Source organism: Lutra lutra, chromosome 7, assembly GCF_902655055.1.
Source record: "Lutra lutra chromosome 7, mLutLut1.2, whole genome shotgun sequence".
Taxonomy (NCBI): domain Eukaryota; kingdom Metazoa; phylum Chordata; class Mammalia; order Carnivora; family Mustelidae; genus Lutra; species Lutra lutra.
The window spans coordinates 27,740,484-27,758,599 of NC_062284.1; the positions used below are offsets into that span (position 1 = coordinate 27,740,484).

At 37.4% G+C, this 18,116-nt stretch overlaps 1 protein-coding gene across 3 annotated transcripts in view; it reads right to left on the reverse strand.

The window, feature by feature from the left end:
- TUBGCP5 (tubulin gamma complex associated protein 5) overlaps positions 1 to 18,116 on the reverse strand; it is a 91,617-nt gene that overhangs the window by 67,834 nt on the left and 5,667 nt on the right. For all 3 annotated transcript variants that reach the window (XM_047737405.1, XM_047737404.1, XM_047737403.1), the window contains exons 4-6: positions 14,623 to 14,719; positions 14,095 to 14,174; positions 13,556 to 13,691 (exon numbers count right to left, since the gene is read on the reverse strand). In XM_047737405.1, the coding sequence (XP_047593361.1) occupies positions 13,556 to 13,691; positions 14,095 to 14,174; positions 14,623 to 14,719 (313 nt within the window). The remainder of the gene's footprint in view (positions 1 to 13,555; positions 13,692 to 14,094; positions 14,175 to 14,622; positions 14,720 to 18,116) is intronic.

Sequence of the window (18,116 nt, forward strand, 5' to 3'; positions counted from 1 at the left end):
CCAAAGAAGAAATGCAGATGCCAGACACATGAAAAGATGCTGAGCATTACTAACTTTCAAGGAAGTTAATCAAAGGAAATGTAGGAAGGCAATGTAAATCAAGGAAATGTAAATCAAAACCACAATAAGCTATAATCTTACTAAGCAGAATAGCTATGCAGAGGGGCTAGTATCAAAAAGATAGGAAGTAACTGGGCAGAATGCCTAGTATCAAAAAGACAAATAAGAGGTTTTGATGAGGATATAGAATAAAGGGAACCCTTCTGCACAGCTGGTGGGAGTGTAAATTGGTGTGAGAAAACAGTATGGAATATTTCCTCAGAAAATTAAAGTAGAAATACCAATGACACAGTAATTTCAGTTCTGGGTATTTACCTGAAGAAAATGAGAACATTAATTTGAGAAAATATACACACCTCTATTTTTGTTGCAGCATTATTTACAATAGCCAAGATGTGGAAGTAATCTAAGTCACCTAAGTGACTGTCAATAGATAAATGGATAAAAAAGATGTTGTATATATAGACAGAATTAACTCTTATTCTGTAATAAAGGATAATGAAGTCTTACTATTCATGACAACAATGATGGACCTAGAGGGTCTTATGCTAAATGAAATAAGTCAAGAGAGAAAGACAAATATCATATGATTTCACTTATATGTGGAATCGAAAAAACGAAACAAACAAAAAACAGAAATAGACTCATAAATACAGAGAACTAACCAGTGGTTGCCGATGGGAGAGGGATGGGGGGAGATAGGTGAAACAGGTGGAAGAGATTTAGAGGTACAAACTTCCAGTGATAAAATAAGTTATAGGGATAAAGACTACAGCACATATAGTCAAAATATTGTTATAGTATATAGTCAAAAATATTGTAAAAACTTTGTATGGTGACAGATGGTAACTACATTTATTGGTGGTGAGCATTCTCTAATGAATATAATATCATGTCACAGCTGTATGCCTGAAACTAATATAATACTGTATCAACTATACTTCATTGTAAAAAAATCAAAAAGTAAAAATCAAAAAATCAAAAAGTAAAAAAGACTAAATGAAGAACCAGGTAACCCCTAATTGGTGGTTTGCCTGCTTCAAAAATCTTGGGATTCAAAATTACATTTTTGTTTACATTTATTTGCTTACTGACATTTTCACATGTTGGTAAACACGCTTAAAAACTTTTGTTAATGGTTTTCATTAGCTCCTATGAGGCAAATAATTACCTATCCAAACTCATTCTTTAAAATATCACTTTGCATATTGTTGGCTTTCTGTGAAACTGAATTTTGGTGCAAATAATATTTAAATATTACCAAACAACAGTGACTTTATTTTTCTAACTTAAAATGAATTAAATAACTATAGTATGTTCTTAGTTTCGAGGTAGAACTTAGTGATTCAAGAGTTGCATATAACACCCAATGCTTATTACATCAAGTGCCCTCCCTAATGCCCATCAATCAGTTATACCATCCCTCCAATCACCTCCCCTCCAGTAACCCTATTTGTTTTCTACAGTTGAAGAGCCTCTTATGGTTTGTTTCTCTCTATGATTTCCTCTTATTTTATTTTTCAATCCCTTAAGCTCACCTGAAAAACTGGTTAACTTTTAAGATACTTCTACAAACAGTAAATTCTATATGAGTCCAAAATTTAAAATACAGGCATTAAATATGAATCAGTATTAAGCAGAGTTCAGCCAAAAATAGTAAAAAGCTATTAACATATCAAAATACTCTTTTGGGAACCACACTACTTTCAAATATAACTAAAATCATTTAGTTAAATGATCTAATAGTTCTGGGATCTCAAGTAGGATTCTAATTCATAAACATCTATCTCAGTGTTTTCCAAAGTGTGATCTATGACAGATTTCAGAATCACCTGGAATGTTAGTTTAACATACAGATACCTCAAACTGAACCTACTAAACATCAGACCCCCTGAATTAGGTGCCCCAGAAACAGTGTTAAGTTTCTCCAGGTGGCTTCTTATGCGTAATAAAATTTTAGAAATAATTACTTTTAAGACCACAAATATAAATTCTCCTAAGTTGTCTCGACTCTAGTCAACTTTTCCTGCCTCTCAGATAAAGGTGTTCCATCCTTTAGGTTCTCTAAATCATTACACTTTATTTATAGCACTTACCACACTGAATCACAATTTACCTGTTAACAATATAGTTTTCCACACTAGACTGTGAGTTCTTCATAGGAAGTAATCATGCTTTTTGTTTTTGTATCTTTAGCCCAACAACATCTGATGAACAGCAAGAGCTCAATGAATCTGGTTAAATGAATAGATGAATACATGAAAATTCACAGTTCTAAAAAGAACATGTGACTTTCACTTGTCCTTAGGATGAGAAAACTTACCCATTTCCAACCCCAAATGGTATAAAATTAGCATAATATTAATCTGCCCAATAATCAGTTAAAATTTGGGAGGGGGCAGGGAGGAAAACAGAATGTTTAAAAATTCTAGATACACCTTTAAAACTTCAGCTTTCTTAAGTTCTTCAGTCTCAAAAAAGAAAAAAAAAAAGAGAGAAAAGCCCCATGGAACCAACAAACTATAATTAGTAAGTTTAGTAAGAATGCTGGATATAAGAGCACTTTATGAAACCCAACAGTGTTCTTGTACACCAGCAATAAAACAAAAAAGGTATCATTCGCAGCAAAAACTATGAGCAGATACCAAAATTAACAAATACTTACCATTTTTATAAAAAGAATTTCCAAATCTATTAAAATAAAAAATTAGAATTAATGTAGATATTCTCATGTAAAAATATCAAATCTCCCCAAGCTAAATATGTAAATTCAATGCAATCCCAATAAATCCCAGCCGGATTTTTAAGAAGAATTTACTGCCTCTAAAAAGTCATGGAAGTTAAGAGTTCAGGGACGCCTGGGTGGCTCAGTGGGTTAAGCCGCTGCCTTTGGCTCACGTCATGATCTCAGGATCCTGGGATCAAGCCCCACATCGGGCTCTTTGCTCAGCGGGGAGCCTGCTTCTCTCTCTCTCTCTCTCTCTCTGCCTGCCTCTCGGCCTACTTGTGATTTTTCTCTGTCAAATAAATTAAAATCTTTAAAAAAAAAAAAGGAAGAGTTCACAAATAAAGTCAATTTTTTTGTTCTAATACATTGAAATTACTTAAATACATGTGTAGATTATATTATATATGACATATATCATATATATATACTGTATATAAATTTTTCCCTTTTTTTAACTTAAATTTTCATAGTTAACATATAGTGCAATATTAGTTTCTGGATTAGAATTCAGTGATTCATTACCTAAAAGAAACACCTGGTGCTCATCCTAAGAAGTTCCCTCCTTAATACCCATCATCCATCTAGCTTAGTCCCACTTGTCTCCCTCCATCAAACTTCATTGTTCTCTGTCATTAAGAGTGTCTTAGGGGCGCCTGGGTGGCTTAGTGGGTTAAGCCTCTGCCTTCGGCTCAGGTCATGATCTCAGTGTCCTGGGATTGAGCCCCACATCGGGCTCTCTGCTCAGCAGAGAGCCTGCTTCTACTTCTCTACCTGCCTCTCTGCCTACTTGTGATTTCTCTCTCTGTCAAAAAAAAAAAAAAAAAAAAAAAAAGAGTGTCTTAAAGGTGTTATGTGCAACTAATGAGTTGTTGAACACTGCATCAAAAAGTAATGATGTACTGTATGCTGGCTAACTGAACATAAAAAAAAAAGTCTTTAATGGCTTGATTTCCTCTCTCCTTTTTTTCTTTTCCCCCTTCCCATTCACTCATCTATTTTCTTTCTTAAGTTCCACATATGAATGCGATCATACGGCATTTGTCTTTCTCTGATTTATTTCACTTAGCATAATACACTCTAGCTCTATGCATGTTATTGCAAATGGTAGACTACTTTCCTTTCGATGGTTAAATAATATCCCATTGTGTGTACGTGTGTGTGTATGCGTGCCACATTATTTCAAATTTTTAAATATTCAATTAACATTCAGTGTATTAGTTTCAGAGGTAGAATTTAGTGATTCATCAGTTGTGTATAATACCCAGGTTCATTACATTACATGCCCTCCTTAATGCTCATCACCACATCCCTCCACTCACTTCACCTCCAGCACCCTGCAATTTAATTCCTATAGTTAAGAGTCTATTATGGTTTGTTTCCCTCTATGATTTTGTCTTATTTTATTTTTAACTCCCTTTCTCTATGTACTTTGTTTTGTATCATAAATCCCACATTTATGAGTGAAATCATATAATTGTCTTTATCTGATTGACTTATTTCCCTTAGCATAACACTCTCCAATTCCAGCCACGTCACTGTGAAGGGCAAGATTTCAATTTCTGATGGCTAGGTAGTATTCGTGTGTGTGTGTGTGTGTGTGTGTGTGTGTGTGTGTGTGTGTGTGTGTGGTTGCTATAAACACTGGAGTGCAGGTGCCTCTTCAGATCACTAAGTTTGTATCCTTTGGGTAAATACTCAGTGGTGGAGTTGCTGGGTCCTAGGGTGGCTCTATTTTTACCTTTTTGAGTAACGTCCATACTGTTTTCCAGCGTGGCTGTACCGGCTTGCATTCCCACAGGCAGTGTAAGAGGGTTCCCTGTTCTCTGCATCCTCGCTAACATTTGCTGTTTTCTGACTTGTTCATTTTAGCCATTCTGACTATGTGAGTTGGTATCTCACTGTGGTTTTGATTTGTATTTCCCCGATGCCAAATGATGTGGAGCACTTTTTCATGCGGCTGTTTGCCATTTGTATGTCTTCCTTGGAGAATGTCTGTTCATGCCTTCTTCTCATTTCTTGACTGGATTATTTGTTTTTTGGGTGATGAGTTTGAAAAGTTCTTTACAGATATTAGATACCAGCCCGTTATCTGACAGAACATTTGTAAATGTCTTCTCCCATTTTGTAGATTGTCTTTGGTTTGGTCAACTTGTCCTTTGCTATGCAAAGCTTTTCTCTTGATGAAGTCCCAAAAGTTCATTTTTGCTTTTGTTTCTCTTGCCTTTGAAGATGTGTCTAGCAAAAAGTTGCTGTGGCCAAGGTCAAGAGCTGCCTATGTTCTCCTCTAGGATTTTGATAGATTCCTATCTCACATATAGGTCTTTCATCCATTTTGAGTTAATTTTTGTGAAGGTGTAAGACAGTGGTTCACTTTCATTCTTCTACACATGGCTCTCCAGTTTTCCCAGTACCATTTGTTGAAGAGACTGTCCTTTTCTCATCAGATATTCTTTCCTGCTTTGTGGAAGATTAGCCGGCCACACAGTGGAGGGTCCATTTCTGGGTTACCTATTCTGTTCCACTGATCTATATGTCTGTTTTTGTGCCAGTACTATTCTGTCTTGATGATTACATCTTTGTAATTTTGCTCAAGGTCCAGAATTGTGATGCCACCAGCTTTGGTTTGCTTTTACAACTTTCCTCTGGCTATTCAGGGTGTTTTCTCAGTCCATACAAATTTTAGGGTTGTCTGTTTCACTTCTGTGAAAAATATTGATGATATTTCCATAAGGATTGCATTGAATGTGCAGATCACTCTGGGTAGCACAGACATTTCAACAATGTTTGTTGTTCCAATACATGAACATAGAAAGTTTTTCCATTTCTTTTGTGTCTTCCTCTATTTCTTTCATAAGTGTACTATAGTTTTCAGAGTATAGATCCTTTACCCCTTTGGTTAGGTTTATTCCAATGTATCTTACAGTTTTTGGTGCAAGTGTAAATAGGAACAATTCCTTGATTTCATTTTCTGTTGCTTCATTGTTGGTATACAGAAATGCAACTGATTTCTGTGTATTGATTTTACATCCTGCCACATGACTGAAATCCTGTATGAGAGCTAGCAATTTTGGGGTGGAGCCTTTGGATTTTAAACATAGAGTGTCATGTCATCTGTGAAGTGTGAGACTTTGACATCTATTTTGCTGATTTGGATGCCTCTTATTTCTTTTTGTTGTCTGATGCTGAGGCTAGGACTTTTAGTACTATATTGAGCAACAGTGGTGAGAGTGGACATCCCTGTCGTGTTCCTGACCTTGGGGGGAAAGCTCTGTTTTTCCCCCTTGAGGATATTCACTGTGGGCTATTTGTAGATGGCTTTTATGATACTGAGGTGTATTCTCTCTATCCCTACACTGCACAGTTTTTTATCAAGAACATATGTTATGGGGCACCTGGGTGGCTCAGTGGGTTAAGCTGCTGCCTTCAGCTCGGGTCATGATCCCAGAGTCCTGGGATCGAGCCCCACGTTGGGCTCTCTGCTCAGCGGGGAGCCTGCTTCCTCCTCTCTCTCTGCCTGCCTTTCTGCCTGCTTGTGATCTCTCTGTCAAATAAATAAATAAATAAATCTTAAAAAAAAGTATATATATATATACTTAAAAAAAAAGAACATATGTTATATTGTCAAATGCTTTTTCTGCATCAAGAGGATCATATGGTTTTTGTCCTTTCTTTTATTTTTTTTTAATTTTTTTGAGCTTTAATTTTTATTTTTTCAGCATAACAGTATTCATTATTTTTGCACCACACCCAGTGCTCCATGCAATCTGTGCCCTCCACAATACCCACCTGTCCTTTCTTTTATTAGTGTGATGTGTGCACATTGCTTGATTTGTAGATGTTGAACCAGCACAGGAATAAATCCCACTTGGTCCTAGTGAAAAATCCTTTTAATGTATTGTTGGATCCTAATAGCTCATATCTTGATGAGAATTTTTGTATCCATCTTCATCAGAGATTTGGTCTGTAATTCTTTTTGGTGGGGTCTTTGGTTTTGGGACCAAGATAATGCTGGAGCACCTGGATGGCTCAGTTGGTTAAGCGTCTGTCTTTGGCTGAGGGTATGATCCCAAAGTCCTGGGACTGAGTCCTGAAATCAAGCCCCACATCGGGCTCCCTGCTCAGTGGGGAGTCTGCTTCTCCCTCTCCCTCTGCTCCACCCCCTACTCATACTTTCTCTCACTCTCACTCACTCTCTCAAATAAATAAATAAAATCTTTAAAAAAAAAAAGGTAATGCTGGCCTTACAGACTGAGTCTGGAAGTTTTCCTTCCATTTCTACTTTTTCAAACAGCTTCAGAATAGGTTTTAATCCTTCTTTAAATGATGGGTAGAATTCTGCTGGAAGGCCCCCTGGGCCTGGACTCCTTTGTTGGGAGATTTTTTATTACTGCTTCAATTTCCTTGCTGGTTATGCATCTGTTCAGGTTTTCTATTTCTTCCTGTTTCAGTTTTGGTAGTTTATGTTTCTAGGAATGCATCCATTTCTTCCAGATTACCTAATTTGTTGCAATACAGTTGCTCACAATATTCTCTTGTTGTTGCTGTTTGTATTATCAGTATTGGTTCTGATCTCTTTATGATTTATTTGGGTCCTTTCTCTTTCTTTTTGATAAGTATGGCTAGGGGTTTATCAATTTTGTTAATTCCTTCAAAGAACCAGCTCCTTGTTTTGTTGATTTATTGGGGTTTTTGTTTGTTTGTTTGTCTCTCAATGATTTCTGTTCCAATCTATATTATTTCTCTTCTGCTGGATTTAGGTTTCATTTGCTGGTCTTTCTCTAGTTCCTTCAAGTATAAAATTAGTTTTGTATTTGAGACTTTTCTTGTTTCTTGAGGAAGGCTTGCATTGCTATATACTTCCCTCTTAGGACAACCTTTGCTTCTTCCCAGAGGTTCTGAACTGTTGCGTTTTCATTTTCATTTGCTTCCATGAATTTTTAAATTCTTCTTTAATTGCCTGGTTGACCTGTTCATTCCTTTGTAGGATACTCTTTATCCTCCATGTATTTGTGTTTCTTCCAAATTTTTCCTTGTGATTCAGTTCAAGTTTCAAAGCACACTGGTTTGAAAATATGCAGGCAATAATCCCAATATTTTGGTACCAACTGAGACCTGATTTGTGATACTGTATGTTAATTATTCTGGAGAATGTCCCATATGCACTCAAGAAAAATGTGTATTCTGTTGCTTTAGGATGAAATGGTCTGAATAGATCTGTGAAGTCCACCTGGTCCAGTGTATTATTCAAAGCCCTTTTTTTTTGTTGTTGATCTCTGCTTAGATGATCTGTCCTTTGCTATGAGTGGAGTGTTAACGTCCCCTACTATTACTGTATTATTTTCAATGAGTTTATTTGGTTTGTATAATTGGCTGCTCCCAATTTAGCAGTATAAATATCTATAACTGTTAGATTTTCTTATTAGATTAGATTTTCTTATTATGATACAGTATCCCTCTTCATCTCTTATTATAATCTTTGGTTTAAAATATAACTTGATATAAGGGCTGCTACTCCAACTTTCCTTTGATGCACATTAGTATGCTAAATGGTTCTCTATCCCCTCACTTTTTTTTTTTTTTAAGATTTTATTTATTTGACAGAGAGAGAGAGAAAGAGGGAACACAAGCAGGGGGAGGGAGGAGGAAGAAGCAGGCTTCCTGCAGAGCAGGGAGCCCAATGTGGGGCTTGATCCTAGGACCCTGGGATCATGACCTTAGCTAAAGGCAGACATTTAATGACTGAGCCACTCAGGTGCCTCCCTCCCCCTTCAATCTGGGGGTGTCACTGGGTCTAAAATGAATCTCTTGTAGACAGCATATCAGGGTTCTTTTTTTTTTTTTTTTAAAGATTTTATTTATTTATTCGACAGACAGAGATCATAAGTAGAGAGGCAGGCAGAGAGAGGGAGGAGGAAGCAGGCTCCCTGCTGAGCGAGAGCCCGATGTGGGGCTCGATCCCAGGACCCTGAGATCATGACCTGAGCCGAAAGCAGAGGCTTTAACCCACTGAGCCACCCAGGCGCCTCAGGGTTCTTTTTTAATCTACTCTGTTACCCTGTGTCTTTTGATTGGAGCATTTAGCCTATTTACATTCAGAGTAATTACTGAAAGATAGGAATTTAGTGCCATTGTTATTACCTGTAATGTCACTGTTTCAGTGTAATGCCTTTGTTCCTTTCTGGTCTTTGTTACTTTTGGGCTCTCTCTATGCTTATAGTACCCCTTTTAATATTTCTTACAGGGCTGGTTTAGTGATCACAAACTCTTTTTGTTTCTGTTTGTTTTGGCAGCTTTTTATCTCTCCTTCTATTCTGAATGACAGCCTTGCTGGATCAAGTATTCTTGGCTGCATTATTTTCCTCACTTAGCATGTTGAATATATCATGCCTGTCCTTTCTGGCCTGTCAGGTCTCAATAGCCAGGTCTGCTGCCAACTTTATGTTTCTACCCTTTGAAGTTAAGAACCTCTTGTCCCAAGTTGCTTTCAAGATTTTCTCTTTATTTCTGAAATTTCTAAGTTTCCCTATTTTATGTCAAGGTTATTGATTTTGAGGGTGATTTTCTGTGCTTCCTGGACTTGAAAGCCTATTTCCTTCCCCAGATTAGGGGATTTCTCTGCTTTAATTTGTTCAAATAAACCTTCTGCCTCCCCGCCTTCCTTTGGGACCCCAATAATTCTAATATTATTTTGCTTTATAGTATTGCTGATCTCTTGAATCCTCCCCTTGTGATTCAGTAGTTATCTCTCTCAGTTTCCTTATTCTCCATCATTTTGTCTTCTATATCACTGATTCCCTCTTCTGCCTGATTTATCCTAGCAGTTAGAGCCTCCACTTTTTAATTGCATCTCAGTAATACCCTTTTTGATTTTGACCTTATTATATTTTTGTTCTTTTATTTCTCCAGTAAGGGATTCTTTACTGTCTTCTATGCTTTTTTCAAACCAGGCAGTAGCTTTATATTCATTGTTTTGAATTCTAGTTCTGACATCTTACTTATCTCCATATTGATTAAATAACTGGAGTGAGTATTGCCTTTTGTCCTCTTTTTTGGAATGAGTTCTTCCACCTTGTCATTATGTCCAGAGAACTAAAGATGAAAGAGAGGGAAGATACAAAAACAGCAACAACGAAACCAGAAAAATACACGCTATACAAATCAGTAGAGAACAGAAACCAAAGGAAAGGAAAGAAAGAAAAATAAGAATAAATCAAACAGAAAGTTGAACAGAAGAATAAACTATATCGTGGGTGTATTTTGTTTGTTAGAAGAAACTAGATCCCAAAATGGGAAAAAAAAACTTCTATACACACAAAAATGTAGTTGAATACAATGAAAGGAAGCCAAAAATGAAAAAAAATTTATAAACCTTAATATTTTATAAACCTAAAAAAAAATTAATAAAGACACAAGTAAAGAATTGATAAGAAACAGCTGAAAAGGATAATAAAATATAAAACTGAAGGACTAAAGAATGAGAGCAGAAAAACATACATTAATCAGAAGAGAACAGAAACCAAAAAGAAAAGGAAAAAAAAATGGGAATAAAATCAGATAAGAAGTTGAACAGAATATTAAACTAGATCCTGGGTGTATTTTGGTCTGTTTGTTAGAAGAAACTAGATCCTAAAATAGGTAAGATAAACTTATGTATATACATAAAAATTTAGTTGAATACAATTAAAGGAGGCAAAAAAATAAAAAAATACATATATAAACCATAAGTGTAAAAATAAAAATTAAAAATGACTTAAGGAAAGCACTGATAAAATAAGAAAATAGCTGAAAAGGCAAATAAAATATAAAACTCAAAGACTAAGGAATAATAAGAATAAACCACAAATGCTACATAAACTGGAGTTTTACAGTTCTGTATTATCAGTAAACTTACTATTTACCAGAAGTTGCTGATAGACTTCTGGGCGAGGGGCCTGTTGAAGATTCCCTGGTGTCTTTGCCTGGCTGGAATTGTACCGCCCTTGCCAGGGGGCCAGGCTCAGTGTATACAGATCCAGACTGCACTATGTAGTGCTATTTTGCACCTTGAAGGCATTTTGCACTGATGTGGGGGATGAAAATGGTAGTGCCCCAATCTCTAGACCCAGAGCTGAAAGTTCATGCCTCCTACTTGTCAGTGAGCCCTCATAGAAGAGGAGTCAATCACTCATGTCTCCCTGGCTTCTGTCCAAACTATGTGTTCACCCAGCCTGTGATGAACATTTTTATCTCAAGCAAATGACCCTGATTCGAGTTTCCAAACTTATGGACTCTTGTGGCACGCACCCATACCACACCTTCTGGGGGACGGAGGAGGGTCTCCTTGTGGTTCTTCCTCTAGCTGGACCCCTGCTCAGAAAGTGGTGGCACGACCATGCAGCGGTTTGCAGTTTATGCCAACACCAAGCAGAAAGCCAGCACCTGAACTCACTGTTTGTAACCGGTTTCTTTGCTCAAAAGCTTGGGATCTCTGCTGCACTTAGGCACTCCCTTTCTTTTTGTGACCCTAGGGATCCTGAGACCATGCTGTCTCACCTGGGATTCCACTCTGCTCTGCCTCCTGAGCACCTTTCAGGCAAACTTCTAAAAGTTCCAATTTTGTACTCTGCTGCTTATAAGACATTTTGGTACCTGGCTTATGGAGGGTCTCTCCCCCAGTGGTTTATCTTGGGATATATCACCTCAGATTCATGTCTCCACACCTCCTACCTTACAAAAAGTGGTTGTTTTTCTATTTGTAGAATTGTGGCATTTCTTTTCTCAGATCTCTGGTTGCAGGTTTTCAGAATGATCTGACAATCATCTAGATGCTTTTAAGGGACCAAGAGCCCCTGAGGGAAACTAAGATCTCCTACTCCCTTGCCATCTTACCTCTGTTGCTTCCACATCTTTATTGGACATTTGGGCTCTCTCCATAGTTTGACTATTGTTGATAATGCTGCTAAGCCAATTTTGAGAAAGTATAAAGGAGGTGATGGGGAAACTTGCCTTCTTGTGTTGCAATACATTATTATAAAGCCATATAAACAAAAACATGCTGTTCCTCAGCAACTCAGACTGAAGGGAGAGACACAGTGTTCAGAAATACATATATATATGAAAATTTGTTGTATAATAATAGAATCACAGAACAGTGTGGATAGAATGGGTTATTTACTAGATGCTTCTGGGAAAACTGGCTCATGATATTGGAGAAAGGTAAGTTAGACCCTTTAATCTCAGTTCATATGTAAAAGTGGACCTGCTGGTCACTAAAGACCTAAACAGAATCTATAAAAAAACAAACAGAAGAAAAATACAAGAGAATGTTTTTGTAGAAAAAAATATCAAGACCTAAATGTTTACCGTATCATGAAAAAATTTACAGGTCTGAGTACAACAAAATAGTGAAAAATATCACAGATTTTGTTTGAAGTATCTCATGAAAAATGTTAATAGTAAGGTGACCAGATAACTGCAATGTCTACACCTAGGAATTAATATCTAGACATACAACAAACTCTGAAGGATGGGGTTGGGAAGGAAATCATGAAACCCAAAAGAAAACAGGCAGAGGGTATCAATGGGAACTTCACAGAAGGGGCAAGACTGAAGGACCTAGGAGCCACAAGTACTTATCCTGAACACTCAGACAAATGCAAATTAAAACAAAAACAGCCCAAATCAGAGAGGTGGATCTTACCAAGTAGGGAGTAGACTGTAGGCCAAGTCCATAATGGACATGGCACTAGGTAGAGGGGGCAAAAGCAGCTCAGGGACTGTCCACAGGGAAGTGATAATTTAAATGTGGTACTGCAAATTGCAGAAACCTATACAGCAGTTGGGGTAACAGAAGAGATGTTCACAGAGTTGACAGAGGCAGATTTAAAACAGAGATAAATAATAGAACAAAGTCTGCACATGGAATAATACCAGTACATAATTTTAAAACAGAAAGCACCGACCAACAGAGTGTATTTTATAAGAATGTGACTTGTGTGAGAACACAGGTATCAAATGCATTACAACAGGCACCTAGAACTGGGCTAGCCAAGAAAGGGAATGGGGAGCAAGAATCAGAAATAGCAGAACAGATGACATAAACCAAACTAAAAGTTCCTGCATAGACTAATAATGGCCACACTCTGCCATAAAGGCCTGATACAAAAATTAAAAAGGAAAGGATAGAAAAAATAAGCCAGAAAATCATTAGGATGCTAAATCAGCTTTAAATACTTTGTCTATTTAGCAAGGTTCGAGTTCAGTGATCAGTCCGGTTACATATCCCAGCTTCTGGGGTTAGTTTCACAGCTACATGATCATAGAAATACCAATGTCACTAGGACTTTGTTTCCTTACCTACAAAAGGAGGAGTAGGATTAGATAATCTAATCTCTGAGGTTGCTTCCAATTCTTTCTAGAGTCTACCCATTCACAGTTCTTCACTAAAACTCAAACATTGCAATTTAAAATTCAATTGTACCAATCTTTTTTCTTTTTATTTGGTTACTAACTTTAGCAAAGTCAACCCTCCTCCAATAAAAAACAAACTGAAATATTTAGGATTAGTAAAGTTCTCAGAACTATAAAAAAAAAAAGAACAGAATTTCACTCTAAATCACTTCAACATTAATTTTGTAGTGCCACTTCTTAGACATTACAGATCTACTAATGGTTTAAAAAGATTTATGAGGATGGCAGAGCTTTTCATATCTTAAATCACACAGAACTGATTCTCAAAGCGTGCTTGTACTACCATAAGAAAATGATGCATCTGAGAATACACAGTACCTTTCCAGCTGACACAAGGCCCCAGTTTTCTGTTTTGATCTTGTTCTTCTAACGGTGTCCTGTCCACCTGAATCCCAGAGTCTTCTCTACTTAAGGGATGTTGACCATCTTCATCTTCACTGTCTTCAGACCAATTCTGATTAAAAAGGGAATACATCTTACTCTTAAGAATGTATGGTGACTAGAGCTATTTAGATGAAAAGATTAATAAAGTTTCAGAAAAAAAGCAAAAACTACACCTAATGACACTTCTTTCTAAATGTGTTGAAAATTACTATGATAGCCTGGAATTATTTTTGGTGGCAAAGCCTCCAAGGTTAAAAGATACTCCTTCAAGGATACTTACTTTCATTCCATTCAGCTTCCTAGTACTATTGATTCAGTGCAAAATCTTAATAAATCTTTGATAATAAACTACTCTAATTTAGTGAAGAGTGTTTTTGCTTTAGTTAAGTTGCTCTAGGGTGGAAGGAGACACAAAAATAATATACCCCTTGGGATATATTTATATTTTCAATAACAAAACTATTGCCACTTACTGGTGTGTCTACATTTGGACCAAGATCAATTTCTTCACCTTCCATCAAGTATTTTCCCCAGTCAAAATCATCTTTCTTTTCTAAAATGTAACAGAAAAATTTTATCAGCATTATCACAAACATGTGGGGGAAAAGACCCCCAAACTATAGGGAAAAAGTCTAACAAAACTCAAAATAAAATGCACCCAGGAGATGACAAAGTTCAAAAATACTGAAACACTCAATAAATTAATATTCTAATACATTTTAAAATTTAACTTTATCTTCAAAGTGATTTTTCTCTATATAATCAAAACTAGTTTAAAGTCAGAACTTAAAATTTTAAATTATTTGTAATATGCAATTTGTGATACAATTTGCAATATAAATTGTTTGCAATACAAATTTGTACAATTTGCAATACAAATTTGTAATACAATTTGCAAGTGTATCCAAAGCAAGAGAAATTTTTACAAGTTTTATAAAATGTCTGATAAATAATAAAAAACAATTCCACTTTTGTTATATATTAAACATTTGGCAACATACCCACTTCTTTATCTCTTGGTGTTTCCACATAATTGCTGTTTGAAGGAGAATCAGATAGACACAGAAGAAGTGACAGTATGGAATAATGTGCATCTGTCTTTAAAACAAAAAATGAAGATATGAATCACTGAGGTTGGTGAGAGCTTTCAAAGGTAGTTTAAGAAAAGATAACCTCTTGTCAATTATGTCCCCAATATTTTTTCTAGTTTGAGAAAATGTGAATTGTATCTAAATAAATCCTACTCTAAACCTTTTTTAGAGTTCAAATGTGTACACATAAAAAACATGTCAAAAATGCTTTACCTGGGCTAGGCAAGATGGCAGAGGAGTGGGGGACTCCGTTTCAACCAGTCCCCTGAATTTAGCTAGATTATCTACCAAGCCACTCTGAACATCCATGAAATTAGCCTGAGACATAAGATTATGTGTCTGGATCTCTAGGAGGGCAGAGGATCATCAGTCAAGAGGTATGAAGGACAGAATTGTGACTGCATGGGTAGATGTCAGAGGATAAACAGAAAGGGGAGGGAGCTACCAGAAGCTAGCCACTGGAAAGCAATACCCCAGTGTAAAAGTGTCCTGTGCCTGGGGACCAGTGACAGCTTCCAGAGCAGTGGTGGTGGCATGGGAAGGACTTGATAACAGCACCTAAACAGAATCTAGGAGCTTAAGGGGAAAATGTCAGACCTGGGCAGCTGCAGCTGTGTCCGCAGACCCAAGGGGCCTACCACCACCACCGGTTCTGTGACTGCCCATGCCCAAGAGGACCCAGCACAGACCTGGGGGCTAGCTGCTGCCACCTGCCCAGACTGGGATCACTCAAGGTTTTGGAGGCACAAGGGGCAGAGGGAACTGGGGGCCTGGGTCAACCATGAGAGGATCGTTGGGGACGTGTACCACCTATGGGAGGCTGCAGTTTTCAGTGGCGCTTACAGAGGGGGAAACTGTGTGTTCCAGAGGATTCAGAGAGGATCAGACTGTGGCTTCTCTCCTCTGCGGCAGAGGTCTGGATGCAGACATTTTCCTTTGCTCTGACCCCTTGAAAAGGTACAAAAGCCAGAGAACAAAAGCCATCAGAGAACAAAAGCCCAAAACACCAGTTTCCACAGAGCCCAAACCCTTGATGGGGGCAGGGCAACTCCTCCCAAGCAGGATTGCCTGAAAAATAATGTGGCAGACCCCTTCCCCAGAAGACAAGCTGGAAGAACAAGAGGAAGACAACCTGAGGGTCCTCCAAAACTGTAAAACCATGGACGGGACTGGAGGAGATTATGCTGAGTGAAATAAGTCAAGCAGAGAGAGTCAATTATCATATGGTTTCATTTATTTGTGGAGCATAACAAATAGCATGGAGGATATAGGGAGATGGAGAGGAGAAGGGAGTTGAGGGAAATTAGAAGGGGAGGTGAACCGTGAGAGACTATGGACTCTGAAAAACAACCTGAGGGTTTTGAAGGGGCGGGAGGTGGGAGGTTGGGGGAGCAAGGTGGTGGGTATTAAGGAGGGCACATATTGCATGGAGCACTGGGTGTGGTGCAAAAACAATGAATTCTGTTACGCTGAAAAGAAATTAAAAAAAAAAAAAGAAAGAAAAGAAAACAAAACAAACAAAAAAACCCTGTAAAACCCAAAACCAGGGGAAAATAGTATATTGAGCACTGGTCTTGCCTCATAGCCTGTGTATTTCTTAGATATAATTTTTAAAAAATTCTTTCTCATGATTCTTCTGTTTTTTTTTTTTTTCTTTTTACCTACTTATCATTCCAACTAGATGTTTAATACAACATATTTCATAGTAATTTTTAACTTGTACTTTTTCACACCCATACTTTTTCTTTTTTTATATATAGGGATATAAGCTTCCATGTAGTCCTTTTTTCCCTATTCAGTACTACCTTTTTTAATCTCCCTGTAACTCTGGGAAGTAGTGCTCTCTAACAAAGAGAACAAAAATACACCCAGGAAGAACTGAAACACCCTACCTCGACTGAGAGATTATAGCCCCCTTCACCTCACCATCCCCCCCTTTTTTTGAACTTTATAAATCTTATTCTTGGGTTTCATTTGGCTGGGTTTTTTTGATAGGCTTCTGATTGCTCCACATTTTACCAGAGTGCACCTTGCCTGGGTTGTAGTTGATATTTTCAACTCCATATATCCCCTCAACCACCACTCAACAGAATGACAAACAAAAAAAAGAAAAGAAAGGAAAAAAAAAAGAAACAGACACAATGGCCTTTCCTGCAGATCTAATGGATATGGATATAAGCAAGATGTTTGAAATAGCCTTCATGGTAACAATTATGAAGACGATAGTCAGCATTGAGAAAACCACTGATGGCAACACAGATCTCTAAGGGCAGAAATGACAGCTAATCAGGCTGAACTTAAAAATGCTATGAATGAGAAAGAGTCTATAATAGATACTCTAATTGCTAGGGTAAATGAGGCAGAAGAACAAATTAGTGATCTAGAAGATAAACTGATAGGAAGGAACAGGAGGAGGTCTGGAATCAACAGCTTAAAATCCATGAGAACAGACTTAGAGAAATCAATGACGCCATTAATGTCACGATTTTGGGGATCCCTGGGGCGGGGGTGAAGAGAGAGAGAAGACTAGAAGATATATTGGAGCAAATCGTAGCTGAGAAGTTCCCTAATCTGGGGAAGGAAAGAAGCATTTGTGTCCTAGAAGCAGAGAGGACGCCTCCTAAGATTGGGAAGAACAGACCAATGCCCCCGCATGTAATACCAAAACTCACAAATCTTGGAACCAAGGAAGCCACCCTAAGCACAGTTAGGGGGAAGAGATTCCTTATGTACAGAGGAAGGAACGTCAGAATAATGTCAGACCTGTCCACAGACACATGGCATACCAGAAAGGGTTCTGTATATGGGCCAGTACTCTAGAAATACAGAACATTGATGAAAGAAATTGAGGAAGACACAAAATGATGGAAAAATATTCCATGCTCATGGATTGGAAGAATAAACTTTGTGAAAATATCTATCCTCCCCACAGCAATTTACACTTCCAATGCCATCCCTATTAAAATACCATTGGCATTTTTCAAAGAGCTAGAACAAACAAACCTAATGTTTGTATGAAATCAAAAAAGATGCCGAATCACCAAGGGAAGGATGAAAAAGAAAACCACACCTGGGGGCATCACATTGCCTGACTTCAAACTATATTACAAAGTTGTGATCACAAAGACAGCATGGTATTGGCACAAAAACAGACACATAGACCAAGGGAACAGAACAGAGCCTCCAGATATGGACCCTCAACTCTATGGTCAACTAATCTTTGATAAATCAGGATAAAATATCCAATGGAAAAAAGTCAGTCTCTTCAATAAATGGTACTGGGAAAATTGGACAGTTACACATAGAAGAATAAAATTGGACCATTGCCTCACACCATATACAAAGATAAACTGTAAATAGATGAAAGACTTCAATGTGAGACAGGAATCCATCAAAATCCTAGA